This window comes from Aspergillus stella-maris (assembly GCF_047715825.1).
Source record: "Aspergillus stella-maris strain CBS 113639 unplaced genomic scaffold BDV14scaffold_8, whole genome shotgun sequence".
Taxonomy (NCBI): Eukaryota; Fungi; Ascomycota; class Eurotiomycetes; order Eurotiales; family Aspergillaceae; genus Aspergillus; species Aspergillus stella-maris.
Genome location: NW_027396802.1, coordinates 526511 through 541959, shown reverse-complemented (window position 1 = coordinate 541959; position 15449 = coordinate 526511). Strand labels below are relative to the sequence as shown.

At 49.9% G+C, this 15449-nt stretch overlaps 7 protein-coding genes across 7 annotated transcripts; 2 read left to right on the top strand and 5 right to left on the bottom strand.

Moving 5' to 3' along the window:
• Positions 1-871: 871 nt before the first annotated feature.
• BDV14DRAFT_196957 (uncharacterized protein) lies at positions 872-1819 on the bottom strand (the record flags this gene model as incomplete). Its single annotated transcript, XM_073772556.1, has 2 exons — positions 872-1584; positions 1690-1819. The coding sequence occupies 2 exons, from the start codon at positions 1817-1819 to the stop codon at positions 872-874; spliced, it is 843 nt and encodes a 280-aa protein (XP_073631619.1).
• A 725-nt stretch (positions 1820-2544) lies between these two features.
• BDV14DRAFT_196956 (uncharacterized protein) lies at positions 2545-3126 on the bottom strand (the record flags this gene model as incomplete). The annotated part of the gene is made up of 1 exon (XM_073772555.1): positions 2545-3126. One exon carries the CDS (start codon positions 3124-3126, stop codon positions 2545-2547), a length of 582 nt encoding a protein of 193 aa, XP_073631618.1.
• A 603-nt stretch (positions 3127-3729) lies between these two features.
• BDV14DRAFT_211721 (M14 family metallopeptidase) lies at positions 3730-5553 on the bottom strand (the record flags this gene model as incomplete). The annotated part of the gene is made up of 2 exons (XM_073776150.1): positions 3730-5271; positions 5325-5553. 2 exons carry the CDS (start codon positions 5551-5553, stop codon positions 3881-3883), a joined length of 1620 nt encoding a protein of 539 aa, XP_073631617.1. The 3' UTR covers positions 3730-3880.
• A 1517-nt stretch (positions 5554-7070) lies between these two features.
• BDV14DRAFT_196954 (uncharacterized protein) lies at positions 7071-7581 on the top strand (the record flags this gene model as incomplete). Its single annotated transcript, XM_073772554.1, has 2 exons — positions 7071-7082; positions 7183-7581. 2 exons carry the CDS (start codon positions 7071-7073, stop codon positions 7579-7581), a joined length of 411 nt encoding a protein of 136 aa, XP_073631616.1.
• A 325-nt stretch (positions 7582-7906) lies between these two features.
• BDV14DRAFT_167490 (uncharacterized protein) lies at positions 7907-8576 on the bottom strand. The gene has a single exon (XM_073767686.1). It carries the CDS (start codon positions 8487-8489, stop codon positions 8016-8018), a length of 474 nt encoding a protein of 157 aa, XP_073631615.1. The 5' UTR covers positions 8490-8576; the 3' UTR covers positions 7907-8015.
• A 1571-nt stretch (positions 8577-10147) lies between these two features.
• On the top strand, positions 10148-11453 carry BDV14DRAFT_187730 (serine protein kinase; the record flags this gene model as incomplete). The annotated part of the gene is made up of 5 exons (XM_073770986.1): positions 10148-10314; positions 10375-10691; positions 10745-10957; positions 11010-11128; positions 11202-11453. The coding sequence occupies 5 exons, from the start codon at positions 10148-10150 to the stop codon at positions 11451-11453; spliced, it is 1068 nt and encodes a 355-aa protein (XP_073631614.1).
• Positions 11454-12752: 1299 nt separating this feature from the next.
• BDV14DRAFT_196951 (uncharacterized protein) lies at positions 12753-14856 on the bottom strand (the record flags this gene model as incomplete). The annotated part of the gene is made up of 2 exons (XM_073772553.1): positions 12753-13100; positions 14548-14856. The coding sequence occupies 2 exons, from the start codon at positions 14854-14856 to the stop codon at positions 12753-12755; spliced, it is 657 nt and encodes a 218-aa protein (XP_073631613.1).
• Between the last annotated feature and the right edge of the window lie 593 nt (positions 14857-15449).

Sequence of the window (15449 nt, the reverse complement as noted above, 5' to 3'; positions counted from 1 at the left end):
CCTTTGCTTCTCACCGACAACGCGTTGTTGCCTGTTGAACTCTTTATCACTTAGCAGCCTAGCTCACTGGAAGACCCACAGCAATATGACCAAGTACCGTCCTTCAACTATATTCCGCCAAAGCACTCTATGTATCAAGTATGGTACCATTGCCTAGTCTGATGGCGATTGCAGATTACACGTAGGTAAACACAAACTGGCTTGAAACCTGCATGTATGGACTGCCACACTGGACGCAAGCTGTTGCACAACAAGTTCTGCTCCGCGGGAGATAAATTTACTACCTATATATATATATATATAGGTACACCGTCTCTGTCGAGTGTCGACCGATTACGGTAAGCTCGACCCGTCAGCCGCACCCGCGTGGGCCGCCCCCGAACCTAAAATAAACTATGTCAGTGCCGTATAGGTAGTACGTCGATTTGTGCCTCTGATCATGATCACGGGGAGTAATCTTGGGTCTCGTACTCTTGGATATCCTTTGAAGTAGTTTCCAGCAATTTGTGGCTCGAAATAGCCACTGCCAGACTGGAGCTTCCAATCGTACTCGCAAGCCCTTTCGCGCCTCTTGCACTAGCACAGCGTCCGGGTGTGAAAATACAAAAATAAAAACATAAAAAGAACTTTCTGATAAAAATTGTATCTGCTGTGATGATAAACACTGTGACTCAGTGTTTCGCAGTGTAGCAATATTCATAAAGACTTTTAGCGTAATAGACACGTATTATACAAGATTCTCAGCCATGAGCACTATTTTCCCCTTCATTCTTTCCTCTCTGATTACCACATTCTCATAATGAAGCAAAGCTTTGACTGATCACAAATATAAAAGCTAAACTTTTCTCATAAGTTCGGCAGCAGATGACGTTCAGCGACGAGGCAAAATGCTCATTGAGCTTCCACCGGCGCCCCCAGAGGGGGAAGACCCACTAGGAACGCTTCCTCCAGAGCTTCCCCCAGAGCTACCGCCAGGGACGCCGGCTGGCCCGCCTTCTCCAATGGTGCCAGCATTGTTCCCGGCACCACCCGCACCACCTCCGTTATTGCCTGCATCACCTCCAGGAATAGCTCCGCCCTGAGCACCTCCTTGGCCACCAGCTAGGCCACCACCAGGGTCACCACCCTGATTACCCCCGTCCCCACCAGGCCGGTTCCCGCCATCACCACCTCCCCCTCCCCCTCCCCCGCCTCCTCCTCCTCCTCCGCCGCCGCCTCCACCACCACCACCCCCATCACCACCCCCATGGCCTCCACCAGGCCCCTCATTACAATAAGGATAATCCTTACAGTGGTCCAACTGCGGCTGCTTGAAGTCGCCAGGGGACGGATACCCACCAGATGGGTAGTAGTCGTAGGCGTAGTAGCATCCCTGGTTGTAGGTACTCAAGCATTGGCATGAGCCCGTGCCGCACTTGTAGAATGAGTAGCTGCTGTGGTGGCAGAGGCAGGAGCAGAGGCCTGCGGTGTAGCGGTCGCAGGAGCCGGAGCCGCCATCTGAACCGGAGCCTGAGCCGCCGCCGGCGCCGCCGCCGGTACCAGAGCCGGACCCGAGGCCTTGTCGTTTTAGGAGGGACAGGGCGTCTGTGGGTTGGGGTGGAGAGTTAGTTATGCGGATCGGAGTAGGTGATGGGTATCAGTGAGGGAGTGGTAAGCCAGTCATTGACTGGACTGCCTGACTGTACGTACAGTTCCTAATGCTGATATCGGTAGCATTGTTGGTCTCAGAGCCATCGTCGCTACCCAGCTCTACGGATGGGAGAGCTTTGCCGAGGGCAAGCAACGATGCGAGCGTGGTTAGAAGGAGCATTCGCTTCATTGTGACGTATTGATGAGAAGTTCCGAAAAATCAAGATGAAGAACAATCAATTTCCTCAACAGCAACCTTCTTGGTTATTTTGCGTAGCTCGAACAGCTTCGAAACTGGTCTGTGGGGAGGTCATTTTATACCACGGCCTTCCTAAAAATATCGCAACGTTGCAGCGGCCTTGATCTAACAATGTTGCTGCCATACGCAAGTGGCACCAAGAATGACCCTTGAGCCGACGCCTGAGACTGTCAAGGCCCACGCGTCTCCGATATTTCTTGCTTGGTTAACGCACTGGACAGGCATCTTGGCATCAATTTGTTTACGCGTCCATGAGGTGGGAGGTTCTGGAATCAATGGTTCGATTACGTTGCGGGATGACATGACCAATGGCTTGGTAGTATGGTGCTTCAGGAGTTAGGGTTACCGCGGAAATAAGGTTGGCGGATGTATCACCACCAGGGGAACCGCTGGTACGGGATTGTAGCACTAGTTGCACACTTAATTGCACGGGCCTCATGGTACGTGCACAAGATGTCGTGGCACAGGTTTTGAGCACTAAACCAACACCCCAGGTAAGAAATTTCCATGGGGACTGACTCCCTTTTCCAACTGTTTGCCCTAAGAATCCAGAGAGAGGCATCTTATTCAGACTACTCGTTCGTTGTAGATGAGCTGAACTGTCTAGTAAATGCAGGAAATAGCGACATCAAAGCTATTTTACCGCGGTGTTAAATTCAAGCGGCTGTGTTGAGAATTCTGGTCGGGGTGCGCACTTGCTTCCTAGCAGGAGCACCCTCGATCTGTCTTAACATACTGGGAGTAAAAGCTACTGGTTTGCGGTATAGAGAACCTACAAAAAGATATCGCTTTCGGGACGAGGCATTCTTCTGGGGTCCTGTACGCAGTGTCTCCAGATTGTCCCCCATGCCCATTCGAGGACTTTTCCAGTAGCCCAGAATTGAAAGTAACCACCCACTCTTCGAAACACCTTTACTCAAGATACCCTTGACAAAGGTTACAATAGCACGAATAGCAATATCCGCAGTCTTATCCCTATCTCCCACACCCGGACCAAGAGCGCAAACCGTCAAAGACCTCGGAATAATCATCCGCGCCACAATCTCCATACAAGAGACCAACTCCTCCTCGAATAACCCCCCAGGCGACGGATAGTCATTAATCTTTCCGCCAGAGTCATCCAGCACATCAAGGTCCAGATGCACCACCGCGGGGCTGTAAGAGTCTACCTCTAGCCGAGTCTTGAGCTCACCCGCAAAATCGACTTTCGTCTCTGCGTCGCCCCAGAAACTCTCCATCCCGGCAACAATGACTCGCCGGCACTAGACGGCAGATCGATCGTGCGACCTGCAGTACAAGAATCAACTCTTGCGGTAGTCGAACGGCTGAGCCCCAGGCACTGACCGCATGAGCGTTTTCCAATCCTCACCGCGCAACATCGATAGCCTCAGCGTCCAGGTACCCGTTCTCGTTGACGTCCGGGGACTCAAGATCTACTTGGTCATAGAGGTATATAAAGTCCAAGCTGCCCACCTCCCTCCTCTGTTTCTGCTGCGCTTAAAGCCCCAGCCCGGCCGGAGATGGTTTGGTATTTGCGCTTTCCCTGGTTTGCACCTACTTTGTCCCTCCTTACTAGAAAGGGAAAGAGCAACCCGCGCCGCCGCGCCTTCCTAACTTGAATTCATATCATGTCAGTTGTTCCTTCCTCAACGCGTGGATATATGGATGAGTTCTTTGGGGCTCCTAGGGTTCTTATAAGTAGAGGTTCTTGCGGGATTTGGATCTGCTTAGCTCTACCTACCTACCTCCTAGCCTTTGGGGCACTGGACTTGAGTGAAGAGAGGCGGAACAGCCCTGGCTGAGCAATTTCCTTGAAATACGAGAAGCAATAAATTTTGTAGGTGTTGAGCAGGGAACATTGTGCACGTTTTCACGTCCCCTAGGAAGAATTTGGAATCGAAATACCTATATACAAACGTGTCCTCGCGGCCCTGAGTCGCCAGTCAAAAGCTAGCAATCAATAATCACCCGGAGGGGTAAGAATGTCTATATCTAAGAAATCACCCTGAAAACAGGATACTCATCCCCCACCTCAACCGGCACGATATTAAACGAGACATAAGAGTCAATATTCTCCGGCTCAAGCGCTACCATCGCCAACGCAGCGTTCTTCTGTCTCGTGCTCACTCGGAAGCTACCACTCGGCAGACTCAGTTCTTGCTCACTGCCTTCCGTCGTAACCGTCACGCGAATCACGCCTTCGTAGTATGAGGAATCGATCTCGGCGGTGGAGATAGTCAGCACCTCGACGGTCCCTTCAAAGGGTTCGCTCAACGTCTCGACTTCCAGACCAGATACGCGAAGGCGCTCGGCGAGGTCAGCCCAAGCCACGGGGATGAGGTAGCTTTCCGGACGGGAGCGAGTGAGATTAGCGAGAGAGGGCGTCGTCGACGTGAATCGAACGGCCGGGTGGACAACACTCCCATTATCCACGTCGACCATTGTAAACGGACGGGTCTCAACCTGACTGTAGTCCGTGATAACGACATCGTCAGTAGATTGAATAAACTCGTCAATCCCGCCCTCGATCGTCTGGAATACCTCCACCGCGTTGTCGGCCGCACTCTGCACAATACTACTCAGCATAGTAAGGCCCGCAGCAGTACGACGTTGGAACTCCTGATCAGCAAGCCCAATACCGCGCGTCTCGAGCAGAAAGACAACTGCCTGTGTCAGCCCCATCGCATTACGACCGATCTTGCCGTCTGTGCCAGCTTCCGCAAAATCAGCGACGATGGAGGAATTCGATACAGAAGACCCCGTCACGTATGGCTCAGCGCGAAGACCAGCGGCTTCCATGTCGTCCGCGATGTTCTTTGCGAATAGCTCCTCCGAGAGCGTCCGGATCCCCTCATTGATATTGAGGTTCTTGGCCGCTGAGAATAGACCGTCTGCGCCGTGGACGTATTTCCCGTCGCCGAAGGTCCTGTAGGCAGAATACTCGTGCATATCAACTGCAATATGCGGATTAAATTTGTTCATCAGCTGTTTGATGTCGCGCGTTTGCTGGCGCGCAAGCTTGATGTGGTCGCGGTTAGGGTCGAAGTTGGTGGCGAGGGTGCGCTGGAAGTAGAACTCGCCGTCCGGGTTATATCGCGGGAGTATGACGAGGTCTAGTTTCTCTAGTATTGAGGCGGCCCATTCGGGGTTGGCGTCGAATTTGCCTAGGAGTGCTTGTGTGGTTTCGTCGCCGGCGGGCTCGTTGCCGTGTACGCCTCCCTGGATCCATACGCGCACTTTGGGAGAACCGCTGCGGCGATTGGGGGTGCTGGATTTGGTGGAGAGGTAGACGTAGGGAAATGAGCGGTGTTCCTCCGATGTAAAGTTTGCCATGGCATAGGTCATGTAGTCGTTTCGTGAGACTACTTCCTCCAGGAACGTCTCTAATAAAACGTCAGCCAGTGTCAATGACTCGAAGTGAATTGGTACAACCCACCCATCTCATCTTGCGAAGAGGGTCCCTGAGTTCCATTGCTGAACCCAGGAAGAAGTGCGTCGGGATTCAGGAACGCTGGAGATAGAAGCTCAATATCGTCCACATCATCGAAAGCACCAGCAACAATCTCAGAGTCCTTCACGACAGTAACATGGTTGTACCCATACGTAACGGCCCTTGCCATAGAAGCAAAGCCAAGAGCAAGACCTGCGGATGTTAAAGCTCTCATTGTGACGGGTTTTCCTGTTTCTAGCCCCTTTCAACGCAATATGGCCAAACGCCGATAAGTAACATAACAGCGAAGCGTTTCCCACCAGATCTCCCCCCCCCTTTTATTCTCCGAGCCTATCTACCGTTACATTGAGATTCCAGCCAGTCCTCTGTCGGGGACATCTTCATCTCCAACTTATTTCTTGGCCTCCCCGCTACGCTGCTACTTGGAGTAAGTACCTGGATAGCACCAGCCACTTATAACTCTGCACTCGGCTTATCTCCTCCCAGCCAAGCTTTGGACCCCTCACCTACAGCAGTACAATCAAGCGCGATAAGTAATGCCAAGGTTTCTGGCCTAGGATCGTCATCCCAGGGGCATTGATCACTTGCGAGGGGTATGTCCGAGAATGGCTGTCAGGGATGGCATGATGTCGCCGATGGAATTTGACTCTCTCACCTTGCGCCTTCTGAGTACTACCTCCTGGTACCAAAATCACCGTCCGTCGGATTGGAGATTTGGAGCCGCCGGGCAGCCGAGCTCGCTGCTTTCCTCTGCCGATTTCAGGTGTACCTAGTCACAAAATAAAAGCGTCCGCCAAAGACGTTGTACGTTGTAAATACCTGGTGATGCTACGAACTTTCATGTTCTACAATCTTTGTTGGTTATGATTGACGAGTTAGATAGAGCTTCTGCACTCTCCGACATGGACTCCACGAGCTGATTGGTTAAAGACACAGAACGTGCTATCTCCGTCTGTATTGATTGATTTGTTCAGTCTGCCGTTGCATTATGTTCTCCCAATCTTCACTTGTTAATACGAAGGAGTAAGTGAACCACATTGGTGCGAACCAATCCTCTGGGGGAAATCCCAGCGCTAGATAGTCTACCATAGTCAGACTCAGCCCTCAGTCGTAGGTTCCCACCGCTCAATCAATTTCAGCGCTGCGTTGAAGGTCACTACGACGATACGTTTCCCGTCGGTGCATTCACAGCAACTCCATTCATCTCCCTGTCCAATATCTCTAGCGAAAGTCGGGTCATCAATAGTATTATCGAATCAATAAGTTTCAAGCGTATTCCTGGCTCGATCAACAACAGCTTGAGCTACTATGGCTATTGGTGGTAGTAGCTGAAGTAAACCGCACCGTTCACAACGTTTACCATTCCTACTCCTGGCATAGTATGCTCCTTAGATGCTCTGCACATGCAGATACAGTACGGGTTTGACTAAGCGTCGGTAAACCTGTCGTAGGGTAAATGTTTCAAGCTGCTTTTGACATACTGTTGAAGATATACAGGGTCGAACGTCATTCCTTCCACTTGCTATGACCGTCTGCTATATTTAGACTCTGGCGTAGAGGAGGTACTCTTGGTTTTGTTGTGGTGATTGACTGGCAGTTGTTCAAAATTCTATCTCGTTATTCACAAAGCCAGGAGGGATATAGGGCTTTGTTCTTCGTGGCACAACGTTTGCTCACTATTATATCGGCAACGCATTCATGCAGGGGTCGTGGCATTATTTCCTTTGTATTATGTCTGCCCTGGTTTGAAAAGACTCCAGGCAGCCTCTTGTGAGGATGAGATATATACCCCGTTCCTATTGTCTTGAAAGATCAACAACTTCTCTTGCAGAACTCCTATTAGCGACGACCAAAAGTCACCTTCAACAATACCTCTTACGTGCGGGAAACGCTTGACAACAGGAGCGGCGAGAAGAACTACGACATCAAGCACGTCTACCGGATATTCATCGCCAACACGGAGACGAACAAAATCGCCAAATGGGCGCTTGGTTACGACCCAAAAGAAGACCTTGACTGGACAACCATCGAGAGCAAGACTTTCAAACCGGGCTCGCCTGAATTCAACGCACTCCTTTACACGCCCAATGGCCGTGGTATTGGCTGGCTCTTGCTCCAGCACAAGACCCAGTTGGGGGTGAGGGCTGTGTCGGAAATCACGGTCACGTATTTTGGGGAGAATCTGGCGCTTTATTTTAGGATTGACCCTGTTGATACCCCGGCGCAAAGGAGCGCCACCTAAGACAGGGCCGAGTGTTGGCGTCAATTCATGTCGGGACCTGGGCCTGTGGTCGGATTTCTCGATAGTGTGGTTTTAATGTTGGCCCTGTGCCTTTACCTGGGAGAGGCCTGTGACAAGACTGCATATAATGTTATTTATTTGATATTTATCAGGGCCTATTGGTGCCTGGTCCATTCCGCTTGCCGCTCCTGTAGGCGCTTCCAGTCGCGCTCATTCAATATAGAAGAGTAGGCAAACCACATACTGTGATACCCTATGTCATCAGAGAATCCTAGAGCATGCAATCTAATCTTGTCCCAAAAGGCAAGCCCATACGGGCGAAATACTTCCATTTCCACAAATCGCAGGGGCGATAGGTTGTCGTCTTGGCACCACTGTAGACACATGAGCCCTTCAGTAGAGTGCAAAGTACCAATACTTGATTCCGCGTCCTCTCACTGATCATCCGTCATGGATGTGTACTGGGGGCAATATTCGTGGTCGGCTGAAGTCCCCCCGTGGTCCAACCACCGAGGCACCTCCTCACGCCGGCCGGCTCGAAGATCGATCCACTGCGCAATCGTAGCAATTTGTTCTATCTGGCCCCTACAGTTAGGCCCAAGGACCGCTTCCCAGAACTCTTCCACGTTAAAATTGTTGTGTATTGCCAGCGTGACAGGCTCACCCCAGACAGAAGTTATCCGGCACTCAAGAAACACCTCGCGGAGCTCCCAGAACAAGACCACACATAAAAGGCTGGCTAATATTCGCTGCTCCTCAAGCCACGTGAGCGTACCGATATCACAAGGGACGTATGGAATGCCTGGGGGCCGTTTGCTTGGATCAACCACTCTGCCCGTGTCTAGATTGTGCCTCCAATACACGCCGGCCCTATGCGCTACAGGGAGCTGCAAAGCCTTGATGTGCATCTCTTGAAAGGCTGCTTGACAAAGATGATATAGCCAATTGATAAGGCTAACCAACCGACGGAGGATACTTGATGGCGTTGAGCGAGGTATTTTTCGAAAGATATTGCTCAGATTCTCTGCAATAGGCCTTGTGGATCTCTCTCGCACATCCTTTAGTCCCTGCAGGATAACTTCATCAGGAACAAAAGGTGGTGGTCTTTTATCGTTTGACCCCTCGCCTGGCCGCCAACGTTTGATCCAGATAAGCACGATGAGCCTTATGGCGTGCTGGACATGCGGCAATAGCCCTTTCTCGCGAGCCGTATTTTCAGTAATTCTGTCCACTATACTGGCAAACAGGTCATTATATGTATATAAAAAGGCATCAACACTAGGGGATGTATTGCGCAGTCTGTCTAGTGTCGGGAGATCTGGGAGGTTCGACAGGATAGTGTGCATGGCGACCCAGGGAATCTGGGCGAAGAATTCAGGTTCTGGCTCAGATGGAGGTTCTTTGGGCTCAACGCTCTCAGCAGGTAATAAGGACATGGTTTGGGCGATGATGTTGTTAGATAGAAATGCGGGTTCTACCTTCCTGCGGCAGGTAATCCCCTTTAAATGCCAGGCAGGAGCCAAGTTGGAGGTAAGACGAACAGTACTCGCCCGGTGTGTGGCCCCTCCATGCTCATTATTTGACTCCGGATTAGGGAATCTTCCTTTGTCATTGTCGAGCAGGGCACCAGTACCTCATTCTTACGGTCTTCCACTGCTCTCGCTTTCCGGATAGCGGGAGCGTGGACAAGGCCGCATCGGGCGGCTCCAGGTTGATGCGGGCTACCCAGTAAGCATTAATACACATTACTTTCAGCGCGATGCTATCTCATCAGGAGCACTTGCGGTGGAGGGGAGTGTGTTACCCTGCAGAACACAATTCCTCCCTTGGAGGGGTGGCAAACCGGAGTCTTTTCTGCGCCTTACTCTTTCCAAAAAAAAATACTGTCGATGGCTGAAGTTAAATCTGGGGTTCTAAAACATCCACGGTGGTCCCATGTCAGATCATTCTCACTCCCAATCGGCGCGCCATGAACGCTTTGTCTGCGAGTTGGAGGGCAGTTATATGATAATGAACACTACTTTAAGGTCAAGGGCTCACAACCATATCTGGCTCTTACCCTTGAGGCAGACACTACTCATGCGCTTTCGCTAGATAGAGGGATGAATCATTCATTGCCAAGCATCAGTCCTTTGTTAGAAGAGGGCGCAGAATTCCTACTGTCTTGCGTCAGGTAACCAATCAGGCTTTACAAAATTGGTGTAAACAACCCAGCCAATTGGGTCATTTCATCCATGCCTCTCCCCGTGGTGTGCACCCCAAATCAAAGTAAATTGCGAGTCTTGTAAACCTAAGCAAGACGACTTAGGCCATAGTCTACGAACAACTGCTCGTTTCCCTGCTGGTTGGATATTGTAAACTAAAGACGGTGGGTTTTTGACAAAGAAAGCTAACCCACCATGGAACGCTTTAGCTGCACTGCAGAATGCACAAAGAACTGCAGGACAGCGCCGGTGGCTCACCTACATTTATCCTTCTTCAAACTAACTGTTCCTTGCCTTCCACCCCGTCGCTTTCCAGCGATACAGACGCCTCGTGCCATCCTCGAATCCGTCATATTGAGAAAATGCGTCGCTTCGAACGCATTCATGATGTTGTCGAACCTGTCGAAGAGTATCGTACTGGAGGCTACCACCCAGTTCACCTCGAGGACACTTTCCACCACAGGTATCGAATTGTTGGGAAATGGGCATTTGGCCAGTTTTCTACAGTTTGGATTGCCAAAGATACAAGGTTGCACTCATATTATCTCTCCTTTATTTCGCCCGCGACTATCAAACTTACGTCCCCTAGGCTTGAAAGATATGTTACGTTGAAGATTCTCAAAGCAGAAATCTCAAGTAATAGCCAAGAACGTTCTGTCCTCCTTCACTTATCGAAAGCAGATACACAACATCCAGGCAAAAATCATGTTTTGCAACTGTTGGATCAGTTTGAGCACAAAGGGCCTAATGGCTTACACCTTTGTCTTGTGTTCCCAGTCATGATGTCAGATGGTCAAGCAATGACTATTCGGGAAAAGCCACGCTACCCAGATTATGTTCGAGAGATCTCGAACCAAATATTGCTTGGCTTGAGTTATCTTCACGACCAGGGACTTATTCATGGTGGTATGTATCTTCAGTACCAAATGCCCGAAATAATAATATTAATGTGTGAATAGACCTCCAACCAGCCAACATACTATTCACCCTGGGCAGTGACTTGTCAGGCGGAATGATCACGGAACCGGAATTTAGTCCTGTTAAATGTCTTCCAGGAGTTGAGATGGATAACAGTGCTCCGCGGTATCTTATGACTTCGCAGCGACCCCGCGGAATGTTAGACAATGCAGCCTTTTCGACACTTCTAGTCAAGATTGGTGATATGGGTGGAGGTTTGAACTCTTTCGGTGATGCGAGAATATGGATTATTGACTATTGCCCTAGCTATGTGGAAGACACAAAATAATTTCCTTCCTGTCACGCCAACAGGGTTGAGGGCACCTGAGTTACTCCAACCCAATTCGTGGAATGAGAAAGTGGACATATGGGCTCTAGGATGCTTGGTATTTTCCCCATCCTTAATCCCTAACATGATCTAACCGTCAGGTATAGATATTCCAACTTGCTACAAATGAGCCACTCTTCCCAATAGAATCTTTTGGCTGCAAGATTGACGAGGTTCTTGGGATTTTGCGATTTCTCATGCACGAGCTATTTAAGCATGGCAATCAAAAATTTGCTTCCTACCTTAGGGAGAGATTACCGACTGATTTTGGTGAAGAAAATACCAAGAAGCTTGCAAATTTTCTCTGGTCAGCGTTGCAGGAACGTCCAGAAGATCGAGAATCAACCACTGGACTTCTCAATCATCCCTTTTTAGTTGGATAAAGATGTGAAGTACCATCTGGAATTAATATTTACAGCGACCACGAATGGTAAACCGACAACCATGTCAACCACAGACGGGATATCGAAAGCGTCTTTGTGTACCGTAAAGCAATGTGCTTATCAGGGCCTATGTCTTTGATTCACCTGGTGGCTCATGCATTCTGTCAGTTCTTGTCATTTATCTTCAAGAAACGGTATGGCAAGCACCTTGCTTTGCGAATATCTGTAACGAAAAGTCGTCAATGCCACCTTAGGCAAACGATATATTGCAGAAAACTTGAAGTCAGTGTGGGAGGGAAAATTCCACTGCCGGTCATCCTCCTTTGTACCCAGCTAGATCAAGGTCATCACAGTCACGATTTCTCAATCCTGCCGTCGACGGGAAAGTGTCTACTTCCCCTCCACCTCTACCACAGACTTCACAAAGGATTCCATTACAGCGGGCGGTGGCTATTCGGGCGTATCCCTGGGCTAACACTGACTTCCCTGACATTCCAGTCTTTGTTGCCTGGCACGGCAGACATAAAAGAAATGACTGTCCAAACTCATAGGGCGCAGTTCCATCCAGAAGACGGAACTTGGAAGAGACGGAACTGGTCTTAGGTGAATTTCACGTGTGGATATTTGGAGAGTATGTATGAAGGGATATACACGGGTGTTTTTACCTATGTATGTCCGGTTCCCTACCCAGTCCAGCCAAGCCGCAGCGTGAACATCAACAAGGTGGAAGACAAGACGGGAATATCACTGACTTGCCTACTTATCGCCAATGCAACCGACTTCTGGAAGATGAATCTTGTGGGTATCGACTAATCTTCTTTGTGCTGTGCTATACTGTACTAGATTTCTTTGTTCCCCAGCATCCCGTAGTGGCCTCCGCGGCAGGATATTGCCATACCTAGCGACCATAGACATCGTCCATTCGCCGCCTGGATGAGAATGGTATCTTGTCTCCCAGGGGGTCCAGGTCTTTGTGATATCCTGCCGAGGTAGGCGGATAAAATTCCACAGTAAGCTATAGGTATGGACCACCCCCGATAGATCTTTCGGTGCGTTTTTCTAGAAGCAGGTAATTTTTCCGCTAACGGCTATGGTATGATGGGGCACAATGGAACGGCTCGGGCGACAGGGTATTTGGCTCCTCGCACACGAGTCTAAGCCCGCCCGACCCGCCCTCCTTCCCTTTTGGGTAATGCTTTATATGGCTCAGATACCTGTGTGATTCGACATGATCGCAGTCCCCGACCTCGTCGCAACAAAGCAATGCAAGTAGTCCGGGTCCCTCGTTTGCATAGCCGACTAATCGACCGTGAAGTTGCCCACGTAGACACTAGTGCAAGAACCAGACATGCCCTCTAGCGTTGCACCAGCGTCCTCAAAGCACTCAAAGATTACCTCGAGTAGCTTCCTCTGCTGCGGGTCCATGTATGTAGCTTCTATATTGTTGATCTCGAAGAACGAGTTGTCAAAATTCCGGACATCTTCCTGTAGGAAATAACCGCCATAGGCGTTGATTGCACCCGACCGACTTCCATCGGGGCTGGTCGAGCCTGCCTCACTGGGTGTGGCTTTGGGGGCTGCGGACCTGCCGCTGTCCGACTGGCTTGCAAGACCAATGTCGACGGTACTGGAAGCAAACATCCCGGTCTAAGTCTGAGTTAGTGGCTCTATTGGCGGTCTATTGGATGAAATGTTATGCTTTCAGTTGAATGAGCAACGTTGACCGGTAGACAAATGCATTTACGGTAGGCAACCCAAACTTCAAACATATACTCGTGGACTTTCATGACAGTATCCTGACCGCTACTTCACATACTCTGGTCCATATGACTTATATATTTCCTCGCTGACCAAGGACAGCGATTTGGGATGACCGTAACGCTGAGCCTCGGAAACATAAATTCGCTGAAAACCTCCTACTACGCTGGAATGGCTTGTTGGTACAAGCAAACCCTATTAGCAGAGTTTCATCAAGCTTTCCGCAGCCTCCCTGGAGTCATACAAAACATAATGCACATTACAGGCTACGCTTTGATAGTCGGTGGAGGTAAATGAGGAGGCTAAATATTCACGCACGAATTGAGCTACTGAAACCTCCATATGCTGACACTTATGGCCCTAGGTAGCGGCATTGATAGAACCTGCGCGCTGACACTCGCAAAAGACCGAGCCGCTGGAATCCTAGTTGCCGACATCAATGTACTATACGCATAAGCCCGCGCTACTAGAAAAACCCTTACCGTCAACAATGAGGCCCTCCACGCAACGAGCTTGATAAACGTTGCATGATGACAATCGATAAACAATACTCTTTCCAAGCTATGTATCAGACTTTAAACCGCTGTCAACCACGCTGACCTCCGCAGCATTAATCATCGCGCATAGATCCTCAGGCCCCAGTCAGCTGACTGCACCGTCACCGATTTGATGTCCATCTCGACTAGGGCTAGAGGGCATACGGAGGGAAACTGAAGCCTGGAACATATGCTCTGGGTTCTAGAAATATTCGACACGGCTTGAGTCTCAAAGGTCTGAACATACCTTATCCTTCTTGCCCCGCCTACTTGCTCTGGTAGGGAGTTCTGTACAACCTCTCAAAACCTCCATCCCACCAATTTCACAGAACCAAACACCACACAAATATGCAGAAAGGAGAAACAGCAAAGTTCGCCCTCGTCACTGGGTACGTAAAGACACGAACACCTACCCTTAACTTTCCCAGCTCAATAGTACTCACTAATCCCCCGGCCCTGTCAGGTGCGGCCAAGGCGGCATCGGCGAAGCCCTAGTCCACGAGTTCCTCCGTTGCAACGTGTATCCCATCGCGACGCTCTTACCATCCGAGTCCAGCGAATATCTCTCGTCTGCTGACATAGCGTGGTTTCCTTTAGATGCACGCGGACGCCACCGGGTACTGTCTCAATGTCGATGACTTCAAACGAGGTTCTAACTCTCGTTTCTTTGTCTTTGAGGTTTGAGTAGAGGAGTTTGACATAGTCCGGGCGGAGAATAGGCAGGAAAGGGTATCCATGACTATCTCATCAATTAGTGCTGATCCAGTGAAACAGTTTGGAATTTCCAGATAGATGGGTACATATTTCCCCTCCATATCCTTCCAGAGCCGGCTCGTGGTCAGAACCTCCCCCGAGACACCATAAATCCGTTTCTTCGCGTGTAACGGGATAGCCACCTTCTGCGCCTTTTCGAAGAGCCCGATCTGATCGAGCAATCGCACGCTCTGACGCCTTGTGAATATGATCTGGCCGTAGTCACTGAGTAAGTTTGGGTGTCGCCCGAGAATAACATAGTCAATATTTTCGAGGGTCAGGGTATGCGCTAGGAAGAGCCCTCTTGGGCCTGCTCCGATGTCGATCACCCGGAAGCTATCTGTCCTTTTTTCCATTTTGGTTATAAACTAAAGTTGAGATGGCTTTTGGAGATACCCTATACAAGCTGAGATGGGCAGGTAGATGATGTCGAGATATATCGTGTGATCTGTGAAACATCGCCCTTTCGACCCTAGGGCTATGTGCGACCTATCATCAAACACGATATGCGGATGTCACAGAATTCTCTAGTCAGACCGCTATCTCAGATTTCAACAAGGAAGCATGTTGCTTACAGTAATAGGTAGCACAAGTCCAGAAATGGATGGTCCAGGCGCCCAGACGAACTATACTCTGGTCCCTGACGTGTTGATGCGACTGTCAAACGGTCCATCCAGAGTCTGCAAGCCACTCTCTACCCCTCTCTTCAGACTGTCGTGAGATTGGCTACTACTTCCATAGCCTTCAAGTTGAATTCCTAAGGCTGAGGCTCATCATTCCATGTGTAGCGTACGAGGTGTTTAGACAGGATTCGGCGGCCGACAAGGGTTGGTCCTTTTGAGATAATTAGTGTTTACAGGCCAGGAGTAGCTCTATCATAGTCGTAATTACCTAGGACGCTCTGTGGTCTTCGGATAAATGATAGTTCTTCTTCAATGCGCTCGGAAAA

Excerpts from the sequence above, each read along its gene's own strand:
- BDV14DRAFT_167490 (XM_073767686.1), bottom strand. The coding sequence starts at position 8,489 with ATGCACATCAAGGCTTTGCAGCTCCCTGTAGCGCATAGGGCCGGCGTG.